The sequence below is a fragment of the Molothrus aeneus genome, chromosome 10, assembly GCF_037042795.1.
Source record: "Molothrus aeneus isolate 106 chromosome 10, BPBGC_Maene_1.0, whole genome shotgun sequence".
In the NCBI taxonomy this organism is placed as follows: domain Eukaryota; kingdom Metazoa; phylum Chordata; class Aves; order Passeriformes; family Icteridae; genus Molothrus; species Molothrus aeneus.
Window position 1 is genome coordinate 21,685,121 of NC_089655.1, and position 15,944 is coordinate 21,701,064.

General features: G+C 42.3%; 1 protein-coding gene across 1 annotated transcript; it reads right to left on the bottom strand.

Moving 5' to 3' along the window:
- Positions 1–8,041: 8,041 nt before the first annotated feature.
- On the bottom strand, positions 8,042–15,460 carry SAMD7 (sterile alpha motif domain containing 7). Its single transcript, XM_066557017.1, has 8 exons — positions 15,358–15,460; positions 14,526–14,652; positions 14,257–14,393; positions 13,137–13,215; positions 10,122–10,801; positions 9,353–9,474; positions 8,980–9,090; positions 8,042–8,314 (listed from the first exon to the last, which is right to left on the bottom strand). Exons 1-8 carry the CDS (start codon positions 15,458–15,460, stop codon positions 8,042–8,044), a joined length of 1,632 nt encoding a protein of 543 aa, XP_066413114.1.
- Positions 15,461–15,944: the final 484 nt, after the last annotated feature.

The window sequence follows — 15,944 nt, forward strand, 5'->3', positions numbered from 1 at the left end:
CGCCTCGGTCCATCACCGCCCCGCAGCGCCCCGACTCTGTCCCTCAGTCCCCTCCATCCCTCCTCGGTCCCTCGTTCTCTTCATGCCGCCTCAGCGCCTCCCCCAGCCCTTATCCCGCCTCAACCCCCCGCCACCTCCCTCAGCCCGCCCCAGCCCCTCAGCCCTCACCACCTCCCCTCGGTTCCTCAGCCCCTCACCGACCCCCCTTCACTCAACCACAGGATTGTTAGAGCCGAAAGGGACTCTGGAGATCCTCCAGTCCAACTCCCCTGCCAAGGCACGGCCACCCAGAGCAGGTGACACAGGAACGTGTCCAGGTGAGTTTGGAATGTCTCTAGAGAGGGAGACTCCACAAACTGCCCGGACAGCCTGTTCGAGTGTTCTGCCACCTTCAATGTGAAGAAATTAATCCTCAGGTTGAGGTAGAACTTCTCGTGTTTTACTTGATGGCCATTGCTCCTTGTCCTGTCACAGGGCACCACTGAGAGCCCCTCAGCCCTTGGCCTTGCTCCAGCTCTGGCTGTAAAAATCTGTTTAAGTTTTGATACACTGAAATAGGATGTAAAGCCTTAAAGATGCTCAATACAGCACCTTTGTTAACTGGTACTTATTTAAACAAACTCATTACTCAGACCCCATATCCTTACAGAATTAGATTCAGAAAGCAACCTATATAAAGCAGAAGGGCCTTTTGCCAGAGGTTGTCCCACATACTTGTGCTATGAGGTCACTGGAGTTAGCAAAGCGTATAATCATTTATCCTGGCTCTTGTTTCCAAACCACACCCTGGCACTTTGGGACGGAAAAGTATGTACAGTGCTGCATTGTCTTGTCCAGTCCCCTCAAACCTTGTTGCCCCTTTCTGTTCCTGTGATTTGGAACTCTCAGATTGAAAACTGGGCAACTAAGAACCTAAAAAAGCTTCCAGCAGCATATTTGCCCCTCAGTTTCAGTGCCAGGTTTTGTGCTCTTTCTGGTACGACATCTTTTTCTGTTGAATGTTTTCCTTTTGCTGTTGCTGGGCAGAAAATCTATACAAGTTACAAATTAAGCTGACTGACTGCAGAGTAAGTGAACTGGAAAAGTGTAATTCAAAAGATGAACTTCTAGGTAGAGGGAATTGAAGTTTTTATGGTTACAATAAAACAATGCCTCATAAAAAGCAGGCAGACTGCATTTATTAAAAAATACATGCTTTAAGTTGGCAATAATTTTAACAGTGATTTCATGTGCTTGACTTACAGTAATACAAAGCACATCTGACATGGAGGCTTTCTTGCAGAAGAAGTTTTAGCCATCTGTAACTTACAGATGCTAATCTTACACGATGGCTGCAGTAAGGGCTTTGGCATGGTGCAGCTCTGACCCCTCTGCTCTCCCTGCAGAGGCACAAGCAGAGCCTCAGCTGTGAAACTCTCCCTGCTCCATGGGAGATGCACTCTGGCCTCCTACTGAAGGCTGCAATCACCTGTTGGGTCATCATCCCTCATACTTCTACTCTTGGGCTCTTTTAAAGTCTTAGGTCTTACTCCTCTATGCCCTCTGTCTCTTTGAATCTATTGCTGATTCACAAACCCACCTTTAATGCTCAGCTATTCATTTTGCAGGGGTTTTTTTTTGGCATGGTATGTTATCTGCAGTACATCAAGCTATTTGCTGCCAGAAAAGCACCTTGGATATCTGGTTAATGTCTTTTTTTTTTTTTTTTTCTCTATAGAAATTTTAATTCACTTTTGTGAAACACTAAATTGCAGGAGCTCTTCCCAGGACAGCTGGACATGGAGCAGCACAGGGAGCAAACCCATCACTTCAAGCAGATCTCTAAGAAAGGACTGAGGGATGGAAAATGGGCAAGGGAACGTGTAAGGCTCTGGATGGTGAATTTTAACCACTCTGGAGTACAGAGCAGATCATGACTGAGTCACACATGGAACAAGTTTATTCTTTCAGTCATCAGAATGGCAGAGCAGGAGAGAAGCAAGTGGCTGAATTCCAAGAAAGCCATGGAGTGGAAGTGAAGGTTCTTACAGCTTGTGTTTAATGTTAGTGTGTCTGTCAGCTGTGGGGCAGGCTGCAAAAAGAAACATTGCAGAACTAGGCAGTGAAGACACAGCCCATAAAAGGCCAACTGCCATTGTGATGATCACAGATTCAGAATTACTGTTGAGAAGGATGTTGCATACAAGTGGAGTGGTTTCCTCTTTCAACTGAAGCCAAACCAACAGAATTTCATTAACTCCTTTTCCCTCTTCTTCACCCCAGCTGTGTGATCTAATACAGCAGGATGGATGCTGGAAGCTTGGCTCAAAAACCAGCTGGATACACTGATGGAACAAAAATACTTAATGAACTACCATTAAATATAGACATCACCTCTGTTTGCCTGGGAGATAGAACGCTGGAAATAAAGGAATTATCCTAAATTCATTATTGCTTTGTTCCTGTGCTCTAATTTAGGTATCTTCTCTTGGCCTCTGGGGCAGGACACTGAGTTAGGTTTTATTCTTTGTGGTACATATTTTCTTATACCCTTATATTCACTTCTGTCAATTTTCTGGCCTTTGTGCTATGTCTGATTGCTTTGGGTTCAATCATCCTGGATCCAGAAAATGATGTGGGGTTACCACAGCTACAGCTACAGCTACACCAGAAAGACAAGGCCATGTGCTGGCAATGGAATTGCTGGTAAGCATGTCACTAATTACAGGGCAAAACAGACTGGAGGGACATTCAAAGGCAAAGCAAGTGTCAGTTCTGAACAAACAAACTTGCAAGGAGCTTCTCCTCTGGACACACAGATAATCCTTAAGGATTTGGGGGAGGGAGGGGAGAATGCACATTGGAAAGGAAGGAAAGGAAGGAAAGGAAGGGAAGGAAGGAAAGGAAGGAAATTCCCCAGCAATCTGTTAGGAGCCTTTTCCTCAATTGTCTACAGATGGTAGCATCCTGCAGGCTCTGGAGTGACCTCCCTTTTCATCCAGTCAGCTTCAACACTGAATGGGCTCAAAATATGAAGAATATGGGCTTTGTACTGCACAGCATCACATACTGTCAAGAAAGGTTCAGATAAAATCCACCCACAAATACATGAGTCATAACTCAGAAACATATTCCAATGTAGACATATCCTGAGTCACTTCCGTCTCAAAAGCTTATAAATATTTAGTTAGCCACTTTGTTTTTAATTTAGCAGAACAACAAAGGTTTATTAGACAAATGTCCATAATTATCTTTCACTAAGAAAGTTCTTAAATACTTCCACTCTTGCAAGTTCCTTCTCCTTTCTGTACAACCCAGAATTATTAGGTGCATATAACTGACAAAAATTCTAATTGAACTAAAAACTAATTTCTCTGGTTCTTTGTAATTTGCACCTATTTCTAATATCAGATTTGTTCACTGTAAGAATATAATTTCATTTAAGCAGTAACTGGTGAGTACCTGGATACATCTCTCCTGATATGGGCTGGCACATCAGCTCTTTCTAAAGACCATTGTCAATCAGACCCTGCTGGAGTCAGTGAGGATGTACATGGACACATGAATGAAAAATACATCAGTACATTTTCTGGAAGAACCAGCTTATATCTGTTTTTGCCAGTGGCAGGAGGAGAATATAAGAATTACAATATTTAAGGTATAGCCTTAAAAAACCTACCTGTTATTGTCTTATAAAATCATAAATTTGTTGTTATGATTGCAAGTGTTTGAGTTAAAAATATTTTTTTATGTAAGGATGCAAGTTTTGAGTTTACATCCCTCCATTTAACAGGCTGAACTGGAAGCCAGTGAGTGCTTTACAGACCACCTTCCACTGCAGAGTGCTCAGGGACTGCTGGAGTCCCACAAATCCCAGCTGCTCCTCCAGCAAAGCTGTTGGAACCTTGGAATAGAAAGATTATCAGCAAAGATTGGCTGATGAGCCAAGGCTGCAGCAAAGAACCAGGTTGGTTTGGTGCTTTCTTTTTTTTCCATGGTCAGTGGTGCTTTTTCTGTTTTGCCATTTTGATTGGTTGATCTGTATGTCAGTAATTCACAGACACAGACACTGTATATGGTTTTAAATTTTGATAAATCAAAATGTCTATTCAAGCCTTTGCTGTGCTGTAGGGAAAAATACTGCATGATTCTCCATATAACATAGACAACAGGTTCCTCTTTACTCTGGACTGAATTAAAGATTTGCATCCTTATCCACAGGAAAATTAGTGGTTCAGGAAGTTTGGGAATAGTAGCAGAGCTAATGTCTGTCTGGAAAAAAACAGACTTGGGTAAACTTGGGAATGGACAAAGGAAAGGACAGCATAAGGGCCAAATCAACAGAGTCATTCTTGTGGCCTCAGTACAGGTGATAGGAGGAGCAAAGCCTTCCCAAAGAAAGAGAGGAGCCTGGCAACTGCAATAACCCCCCAAAGCCTAAACAAATGAGAAAGGAGAGGTGAGCTTTTCTCTCAATATAGCAAATAATATTATACTGAAATTGCCATAGCAATAAAGCTACAGCTATTTATTATAGCATGGAGAGCTAATCAAAACCAACCATCAGAGGCAGCTGAACCCTGATGAACACTGGAGTTTGGAACTGGATGATCTTTAAGGTCGCTTTCAACTCAAACCATTCTGTAATTCTATGAACACTCAGCCTCATAAAGTAGACTTGTTATTTTCCAGTGAATAATAAAGGGCTTGGGTAGAACATTACCGTGGCAAGGTACCAAAACAAGAGCTGTATCTAGTTTTGGATGATTTCCTGTAAAATTTCTGATGTTGAAGGTGACTCAAAACACTGCACAACCAATCAACATTGTATGAGGGTAATTGGGAAGTTGAAAATACAAAGAATTTTTAGAGAGTTTAAAAACTAGAGTTGATTTTAAAAACCAGAGCGGGTTATTTTTTTCTGTTTCACATTCAAAGGATAATTTAACATTCTGAAAACTGTCCTTTGGCAGAATCACAATTGTATAAAGTCTTGGAATATAAACTTTTATAAAGTAGCTGGTGGCATGGGCATGGGTCAGTTTGAAATACCATCACCTTGGGAAACTATGTGCCTGTTCTTTTGTTTGTGTGCTGGATTAAAGTGACTGTCTGACTTGGACCTGGTGAGAATTCTGCATGACTTTTATAATATTATAGAATTTTTTAGAGATTATTCACCTGGGAAATTGATCAGAGAATTATCTATTTAGGTCCCTGTGAGTTGTATTCCACGTCATAATCATCTGCAACCTACATGAGACCAGAAACCCAGGTTGTTGTAGGAAAGACAAGCCATTTCTTCCTCTTCAGGAATTTTCTAAATCTGTTTTTATGATACAGGACCATTTTGCAATATGTTTGTTATACCTTTTTATTAATCTTGTCTTTAACGTTGGCACTATTAAAAAAAATAAATTTAAATTGAAGTCTCTATCAGGAACTTCTACAGTACCTCTTCAAAACATTCTCTTCTCTCTTAACTGCATCACTGCTATGGACTAATACAGCAATAGATGTTAAATGAAACATTCCTAATGATGCAACATGTATTAAAACACATCATCTGCATCCCATTGTGATTTTAGTTGCATTGCAGAAAAAATTAATGCAGTGGTGGCACAGGCACCAGAAAGGTATTAGGAAGCAGAGTTCTGCTGGCTTTTTTAGGTACTTGTGATTGCTACCTGAACCCCCTTGCAGCTGGAATAAACAATAAATGTCCAAAAAGAACATGAGAATCAGTAAGGCTTCAATGTTTACTTATAAACACAATTCCTGAAAACACATCAACCTCTGGAAATATTGCTCTGTCTACTGATTCTGTGTACTTTTAAATTATTTTTACCTTTTATTTTCATTCTCTCTGAAGTGTTTGTAGGGGAGGCAACATTCATTACCAGTGGTATTTCCTCCATTAGAAATAGACTTATGTCTGTTTAGGCAAATCCCTTTCCTTCCTATTTCACTTCACAGCTGTTTACCGTTCAGGGCTTATTGCATTTTGGCTGCTGCAGCACATCTCCCCCAGTACAGGAAGCTATGAAGTAATTCCTTTTGTCATTTTGGGCAGTATGTGCAAAGGATCGTATGTTTGGTGTGTTTTTTTGGTTTTTTTTTAATTGCAGAAGTAATGCAAGACTGCAAACTTTTCATTCCAGCTTGCTCAATTTTTGGCATTGTTCATGTCTGGCCCATTTACAAAAATAATCACACCCTTCAGAACCACATTTCAATCCTTCCTCCCTGGCATATGGGACTTGAAGTCAATATTTTCTGCTGTTACTTTAGAAAAACAAGTAAAGTTTCTTCATATCGTTGCCCTTAACACGTCCCTGGTACTTCAGGTGTGCTGCGTTTCCCTTCAGGGGGACAGCGGGTGACCGAGTGGCTTTGCAGCGACATCTCCTGGCCTGATTCCCCTGAACAGTGTCAGAGATTCCTCTCCCAGGGGGAGAAGCTTTCATGTGGATTGAGTCGAATATTTCACACAGAGAGGAGGTAGGATGCCATTAGAAAACCAAGTCATTACCTCTGTTTAATCAGATAAGTGACATTGTCAGCATGATTGTCAATTGTACAAAAGATAAGTTAGAAATTGTTTTCATATGCTAAAAAGAATATAGATATTTGCCATTTCTCCAAAGGCTGCAAAGTCTGGACAGCATGGTAAGATGGACATCTAAGGTTGCTGTTGCAAACATCACACATTATCTAGTGCACAAATATAACAAAGACATAAAACAATTCCTCTCTGGCTAAAGTAAAAAAAAATAGAATATGGAAATAATTCCCCTCCTTGTGTTTAGCCACTCACCATCTAAACAGCTTCATACCTCTTGGAGTTTCAGTACTTGAGGCCACACAATCTAAACTAAGGGGAGAGAATCTAAAGTAGCAACATACAGCAGGTCCACAATCTACCAACCCTCAATTTCAGAACGAGATTTTGTCAAAGATATTTGTGTGTCCTCTGGAGTAAAGAAGAATTCTTGAGGGAAGAGAGTGGAAGTGTACCAACTTCCAAAGTCTGCGTGGAAAACCAGTGTAGGACCAAACCCCTAAAAAGAGAGCAAGGATAGGTCACAACAGGAATCACAATAAATGCTGGGGATTTGTCCTTAGCTAAAAGCTCTATTTCATGTCCTTGTTTGCTGTGAGATAATGACTCATCAGTAGCAGAAGTGAGAGGAAACCATATTCTTCCAGAGAACAGGGAGCTCTCAGGCTAAACTGATGGCCTCTCTCAAAGTGAAGAACACTGAAGGTGCTGCTGAGGGAAGGGCTTTCCATGCTCACCCAGGTGAGCCGATGGGAAGGGTGCTCTGGCAGGTGGCTTTGAGCCTGCTGCCTGCAGGGAGTGTCACTGTCCCAGTGACTGGCCTTGGTGGCTGAGGCTGGTGACTCTTCTCAGCTTGCAGTCACGAAAAGCAAATTCCAGCCTTGGTGATAAGAGTGCTTTGGAATAATTAAAATTGCTGTCACACATGGTATTTTCATGTTCAGTCTGTGTATCTTTATAAGCTGTATACCCTTGCCAGGCACTTCAAAAGGCTTAGTTCTGGAGCAGCAATGGATTAACTCAAACTGCTGAGTCTGGGGTATATTTGTCTATATTCTGTAGGCAGTTCCATACTGTCCCAATGAATTCCATATGAATGTTCTGTATAAATTTTGTTCAACAGAAGCAGAAGTCAGATATGTTTGGAAGCTGTGACCTTTCTCAGCAGTTTCTCAGCTGCCCACTGGAACACATTGTACAACATACAGTGCACTCTGAGTCTCTGACATCTTTCAGTGATAACCCTGGACTTCAATGAAAAATTCAATTTACCTGTTAACTCTATTGGTATTCTTTTCAATGAATTGCACTTGAAAGTAATTGCACTAACCTATAGCTGCACTTCTGAATGCCTTTCAGATACAACACTTGCAGGCTGCATTGGCAACTTATTTCCTTCAGACCCAGGCTTACAGAGGTTTCAGGCTGTAGCTTCTTCTTAAACACTTTGTAACTAGAGGTTCCTGGATTATTAAAAACATGTTATGTCCTGGATTTAGCTCAACTTTTCTGGAAAGCAATCATCTGGAAGTCAGCCTGGGATCCAGCTGTGTCACATGGATTTTCCCTGCTTTCTGAAACCATCTGTTCCACTGCTTGGGAGGTTTCTGGGTCCTGGGAGCAGGGACTGTCCAGGGTGTCACCGCTGCTGTTGCAGTGCAGAGGGGAGGCCATGTCAGAAGGCTGCTCTGAGGGTTTCCCTGCAGCAGGAGGCAGGGACACGGACAGAGGGACATTCATCATGTAGAACACATTGCCCAGACGTCGGGACACCTTTAAAGACAAAGGCACGATTGCAGCAATTACTTCTTGCTGTTAAAGCCATTAAACATCAGGCCTGACTCTGGTGCAGCAGCACCAGGGACATCCCAGGCATGCCAAAGGGTTAGCAAATACTTGTGAAAAAAATCTTTTCCATTTTCACTCTCTTATATTTTTCTAGGCCCAGGTTGTGGAAGGAGCTTGTCAATACCCAGCTTAGGGCTGTTGGGCCTGCCAGCAGGATCCTCCTGCTCCCAGGGTGCTGCAGCATCCAGGGGCAGAGGGGAGGCAAACTGCCAGCCAGGAGTGGGGCAGGTGGTTGGAATGAGAGAAGAGTGAGAGAGTACAAGGGGTTAAGAAAAAGAAAAAGAACGAGCAACAACAGAAACACAGAGAGAGTTTATATTAGTGGATGAAATTAAGGGCAGAAAACTGCAAACAGCAAGGGAGAGTCTGTTACTGAAAAATGTCATATTCCTTACTGTCTCTCTGTGTGCCATGGTAACATGCAGGGAAGCAAAAGAAAACTTTGCTGGAGTGATTTATTTTCTCCCAATATTGTGGCAATTACCAGTGGGAAAAAAAAGTGCTTTAATTTGCAAAAATTAAATCTGCCATCTTCTGGCACTTCTATGCCTCTGTGACTCACCATCTTGGCATACATTTAATGATCGTACCTGAGAGCGGATTTTTAATGCTGGTCCGAGTTTTAATCCCATTGTATCCAGGAGATGTTCCTCTGTTAGCAGTGGAAGGGTTTCTCCATCAATAGCATGGTCTTTAAATATCTGATGAAATGATAAAACACATCAACACGTGTGCTAAAGTAGACTTTGATTGTTATTTTTCATACTTAACCCTGAGGCATAAACAATAAAAAGAAGAAATAATTTTATTGCTTTTCTTTGTATTTATCTTCTAATGCACAAAGAAAACTATACTCGTAATTTTAGGGACAATCAACTACCCTCCTACATTTACATTTCCTTGCTGACATTTAAATCTAGATGGTCCTAAACACCTGAAAATGTGGTCAATATTTATAATCACCTGGGCATAATCTGAGCAGCCTGGGAGGCTGACAATGAAGTTGTGCACATCATCAACTGTCCACTTGCGAATGTCTTCGACAGAAGAAATGTCTTCTCCATTCAGGATCAGGCCATGGGCTCCTTTTTAGGAAGAAACACAGAAGTAATCTTGGAAAAATTTTGCTGGCAAATGAGGAGGAAATTATTGTTGTCATGATAATTTTTACACCTTTTCAGAACCTAATGTATTAACAGCAGGGTGTAGCCACTTGCAGATACAGGAGTCCTAGACACAAAATCACCAGGTAATGAGAAGAATCTGGTTCTGAAGGGGCTTTTTATGTGGCTTCTTTTGTTTACTGCTGGCACTGTACCTACCAGTCACTACACATACAAATCACGCTGCAGGACTTCCTCTAATGGGTGCATTATCCAGTGCTTTTTCTTCTTTGGACTTTACTGTTACTATAATTTGACTAATATTTCAGTAGAACAGATCCAAGTCTTTGCTAGTCTGCGGTGCCTACTGTGAGTTAAGACATAGAGAATAGTTGTGGGCTGAAGAGACAGGCTAACTCACAACTTCATTCAGCAATTTTGATTTTTTTTTAATTGAAATTCCTTTTTAAGACATAAATACAGATATTACTGTTTGCAGCATTAGAATTCTACTTTTAGTTGCAATGACTCTACAAAAATTCACTTAAAACAGAGGGAAGAATTGAGAGACCAAATCAATAAAACCAGATTATATCAACATATGACTCTGATTTAGAGATTTGACAAACCTGAAGGTAGCAATGGGTTGTTGGGCACTGGAAATCCATATGGTAATGCTGAGAATGGGATTGCAGAAGGGTACAGGTACTTGTCATCAAAAGCAGCACAGGAGCTGTTGGCTTCCTTCTCATTTGTGTTGCTGCAGCTGGTGGTTTCAGTAGGAATGTCATGAGTAGCACAGTTTTTTCTCAAGCCTTGTTCAAACTCTTTGCAGTTCTTGGCAACTACTGCTGGCTCAGTCTGGTTTTTGCTCTGCTCGTGTTTGTTTGGTGTCTCCACCTCTACTTCCTTCTTGTCCTCTTTCTCCTCATCCACTGCAGCTGAGGCAGAGTCGGTGGATTTGTCATCTGCCTGGTTCTTTGTGCCGTTGGCGCTGCCCTCGGCAGTTTTGTGATTTCCAGCTCTCCTCCCTGGGCGGCGCCCCCTCTCCCTTTGCAGGGTGGTGACCGGCGGGTAGGGGCTGCCTGCCATCAGCATGCTGTTGCCATGGATCTCGTCCAGGGTGGTCCTGTGGACGTACAGGTCGTTGGCAAGGTGCCCTTCGGGGAGTCTGTGCCTGCCACGGAAAGCAATGGGACTCGCTGGCATCCCGTGGTAAAGGAAAGGGGCTTCCAGGCCCAGGAGTCCTTTCCGATGGGCTTTCTCCATTTCCTTTTGCTGAAAAATAGCACTCATCTCCATTTCCATTCTAAGAGACACACAGAGCATGAGCAGTTAGGGCAGCTCGGTTCCTTCATCACCTTATTTTATTTCAGCAGCAGAATAAAACTCAGATAAATGAATAGGCAAGAGTACTGCTTGTTCTGTCTCTCCCCTATATTGCTGTGTGTGAGAGGGTACAAACTGCAGATGGAATGGCAAACCTGGCTGTATTTAATGTGCTGTCAGATACAGATATTAAGCTAAAAGAAAGGGAAAATACATCTTCCATGTCATGGCTCTGGAAAACACTTCAGACAAAAAAGTGTTATTTGCATATTGGCAATCCAGACATGAGGATTATATTCACATTTGGAAAATAGTCTCCAGAGTCTAGGGGTTGAAGACTAAAGAAAATAATTGATTTATATTATCACTCAGAAATTTGTACCAAAAACTGCAGAATCCCAGTGATATTGTAAATTATAAAGAGCAAGAATGACATTATCTATGGAACCTATGCATCTATTCAGAGTAAGCTAATGCTAAGTCTCTTGAGTAACCCTCCACAGTGCCTGGCACCTGAGCATGGTGCCTGAGAGTGTGAAAGGGTGAGATCCTGGTGGGAAGTGTTCAACTGATCTCCTTCCTTCTGGATGAACGCTCCAGAGTCTGTGCCAGCTTCCTGCTCCTGTCATAGTGGATGGGAGGGCTTGCCAGTGGGATACAAAGAATACAAGTATTTGTATTGTATTTGTAATAGTAGTATTTGTCTCTGCTGTAGCAACCTTTGCTGGCATCACCTTTCTTTGGAGCCAGGCCAGTGATCAAACAGAAAGGTAAAGCTCCTAGAGGAGCTTTGAGGAGCTTTCAGTGGGATTTCTGCATCTTTGGAAAAGAGCCTGTGAAGTAAAGCACTTTAAAGTGCATTAAGATAGCTTTCTTAACACTGCAATGAGTATAACAGGTTACAGAGAGCCTGATCTTCAGGAGAGTGTAAATTTGTCAGGAAAACAATTTGGGCAAAAGCTATCTATACAGATTTTTGGTATGAGGAGGAATTATTTGATCACACCATTCAGGGCTTTTTCTCTGTCTTCTTTTAATCTTTGAAACAACCTCCAACTCATTGACTTTCTGCTTTCAGAGATACAGAGGAAGTGTTTTGTCTATGTACCGTGTCCTTGTACGTTTTGCCTATTGTCATTACTCCCACCCAGCTTTTGAGGTGACAATAAACAGCAGAAAGCATTACATTCCTGCCTCCTCCTCCAGCTGAGATAGTGTGTTCCTGTCAGGACCAGCAAAAAGAGCTTTGGGATGAGGCAGAGTCCCTTGGAGAACAAGAATTTGAACCCAGGTGCTCAGCAACACAGCTGCACCAAGTGCAGGAGCACTGGAACAGCTGAAAGGAGCAAGTGCAGCCCTAAAGGGGACCTGTGGTTCAGAGAGGACATTGTCAAAGTGGCAGAAAGCTGGGGTAAAAAGTTTTTAAGTTGTAGGTGAGCTGTTTCGTGTTGGAGTTTTGCTGTTTAGTGGGCTGAGGGAAGAGCTTGAACAGGTAGGACCAGCTCTGATGTGGCTGTGGGTGTATGACATGGCCATGTTTGCTGCTTGTGGTTTCACTTGTTTTTCTCAGGGTTTTTGCCAAGTGGCAAGAGCTATGGGAAATGCATTGCTGATGCAAATCTTGTGCTTGGAGGAGTTCAGTAATCAAGCTTTGCTGACTAAAGAGCTCAAAACACTTCCGTCATAATTTTTTTCAGATGAATGTACAGAACTTGGCTGTTCTTTGCTCTTACTCTCACTGTGTGAGGGACACTTCCACTGGGTAGTGTAGCTCAGTGCAAGAGGGGCTGAGGTTAGAGCTCCTCTGTGGAAATGGTGTGGCCATGAGGAAGGGCACTGCTGGTCTTTTAACCAGCTACAGACTACCCTGAAACTGGTACAAATAACTGGACTTTCTACAGTCACTCTGCTATTCCAACTCTTTGGTCAAACTAGGGAAGCTGCCCACCCTGCTTGGGCGGAGACACAGCTGCTTGTCCCAAGGGCCCAGCTACAGGCCTGAAGTGTTGTGTGTGATATCACACAGCTGCAAAGTTGGAATTTGTTTCTGAACTTTTGTAACTTCAGGATGTTTGGATCTGCACTTCAAGGGCTGTGGCTGTGGCTTGTTCTTTTCCTTAACCAAGCCGAGGGGTTTGTTTATTTTTGTTACATCATTTTAAGAATAAAAGCAAAATAAGGTGAGCAGAAAGTAGTAGCTTCAGGCCTTAATTGATAAGGGCCCTTTGCTTCTTTGGGTGACTTGAAAACAATCTCAATCACTTTGCTGCTTTAATCCTGGCATGCACCTCAGAGCAAAGCTTGCTATTGATTACCTGGCAATATTTTGCTTTTGAACCAGTTCTTGTCTTCTGGCCACAGCTTCCATGGATTCTGGCTGCAGAAAGCTGTATCCTTAGAGGGAAGTGGAATAAAAAAATCTTTAAAATTCATTGGTTTCCTCATGCAAATGCACAACCCCCAAAGCTGTGCAGAGACACTTTTAAAAACTTTGTAAATCTTCAACTGTGGGCTTCACCAGGAAATTGATAGGATTTCAAATTAAATCCTATTTGTTGTCATTGTTTTGGTGGCAATATGTAGAAAGAACATGAAGTCCATCATCAGGTGTTTTAAGCATCAGATCTGTAGTTAGGAATACCTGCCATTAACCACAAAGGGTGGTTTTATTTGGTGCCATATGCCTTTGAAGTACATATAACTACCCAGAAAATAATAGCCCTCTGTTGAGCAAAGCAAACCTGCTCCTTCAAGACTGCTTTGCCTGGAGGCTGTGTAATTTTAAATTACATTTCCTCTTGAGATCCATGTTAAGGCAGGGAAAGAAGGTGAAATCAGAAATTTTTCTTGGTGTATTGATGTGACATTGAAAATACATTCACTCATCTCAAAGAAAAACTCTTGAGCTCATTATGTATAAAGTAATATGTAAATTTTTGTGCAGCATGACATGAATGCCATTGTGATGTCCAGCCTTCCCCTTGGAGTTGTGCCCTCTAATTTTGAGCCTTTATTTGAAAGGACTTGTACTTGCCCTACATGAATTAAATGGCATGTGGTATTATCATTAGAGAATATGATCAGTATAAAGCAGCCAATACTCATATAGGAGCAAGAGTAAACTGTAGTGTAAAAGTGTTGATGAGGAGCTATTTTTTTAGCTATAGCCTTTTGTTTGGGTGTTAAAGTGCTTAGAAAATATAAAAATAAAAGGAGGGAACAAAAACATGCAAAAGACTGAGAACTGTATTTAACAAAGGATAAAATGGACATGCTTAGACCTAAACTGGCACAGGCTGCCTCCTTTTAGTGAGACTTCTAAATAAAATAAACTGTTATTGACTCTACCAATAAACCTATGGAAAACTAGCAGGTACAGCCAGCTTTCTGATCCACATGGTCCCACTTTTCAGGATGCAGAGGGTGCTTTGTTACCTGGGCCTGGGTAGACACGGTTGGACAGCAGGTTTGGCATGTTGGGGTGCTGTGGGACTGTGGGTCCCAGGTGGGATGCTATGTGGATTTGTCTGGGGTCAGCTGAGGCCATCATTTCAGTCGAAGGTAGCAGATCTCTGAGAGGAAGAAAACCCATTCAGATATGCAGAGGATATAGTTTAGTTAAGAATAACCAAAGGTCTTTACAACCTCGGGGACAGCACACCGCGATTAACTGCAGTGCTGGAACAGAAACCGGTGCCCGATACCTGTCCACCAGTCGCGGCTCAAACTGGGCGGGGATCGCCTGCATCCTCTGCTGGCCCGGCCCCATCAGCTGCGGGTTTACTGCCATCAGCTGGTTCCTCATCAGCATCTCCTGCCGCTGCCGCAGTTCTGCAAAGCACACACGGTTCTGCTCTCAGAGGGGTAGGTTAGGAAGTGATTCTGGCTGCGGTATAACCTTACCAGAAAAAAAATGTTTTGTTTTGTTTCCTCTAGTGCAATTCACACCTTTTTTAATAGCAGCAACAGAAAACATGTTTTCACTGGCACCTGAACGACTTTGTTTAAATAATGTAGATTTATTCAATCAAACTGCAGTAAAAATAAATAGGATGTGCTCAGTCAAGTGTATCAAAGGACAAATTACAATGAATAATAATTTACATAATACTGTGAAACAGAAGATAGCCATGGATGTTCAGTTCTCTGCTTGAGAGGGTTTTAATTTCTAATATGGGTTCATTTTGAGAAAAATCATACTAGGTGGAACCTGTGTTGTCATGAGAAAGCAGCTCTGGAAAAAAAAGCCCACAGTGGTGAACCAGAACATCATAATGTCCAGCTGTGGCTTTTGTTCTGAGTTCTTGTGTGCCATTTACTTGTCTTCCATATGCTCAACATCTCTTAATCAAATACTGAATTCCAAGAGCCCTGTGTGTTAATTTTAATTACCTTAACCAAATACTTCTGCAGTTACTCCTAAGATAAATTTGAAATAACCTTTTAAAGACATGAAACGTGCTGCTGGCTGTTTCTTGTACGTGGTAGATGCCAGCAATGCTGTAGCCACAGTCAGTGGGGCTCCTTGCTGCTCACCTCCTGCTGCCATGCCGCCTGCCAGCCGGTACAGGTGCTTTTCCTCCAGGGATCCCTGTTCCCCCAGGATGGACATCTTCCTCATGTGCTCCCGGGGAGTCATGCTGCAGGGAGACAGCAACAACTCTGCTGCTGGAAAGAACCAAAGCAGCAGCACCAAAGAGAGCAATAAGACATTCAACAATCAGAAGCAGAGAAGGTTATGCAGGTTGTTTCCTAGCTGAGCAGGTCACTGCTGGGTCCTTCCATGCCCGTGGGTTGTTTTCCATGTAGAAATTTCCAGTTTTCAGGACAAGGCAAATATTGCCCTTGCTTACACTGACTTGTTGGATCCTACAATGCAAGGAAAATCAGGATGCTGGAAAATCATACCTGCTTAAAAGAAGGTAATTAAGCCCAAGCCTTTTCCTTTAGCCCCTGGTGTGTCTGAGAGCAATGATGTGCTCATACTTAGGAAGGCAGGTGTCTTTGGTTTAATTTCAGAATTGTAGCAGTTTGGAGCCCTGTCTACTGTAAACTAAGTGAAGCAGATGGAAATAAATTGTAGAAATTATCTGTTCCAAATGACATCAGCCCCTTAAGGCTGC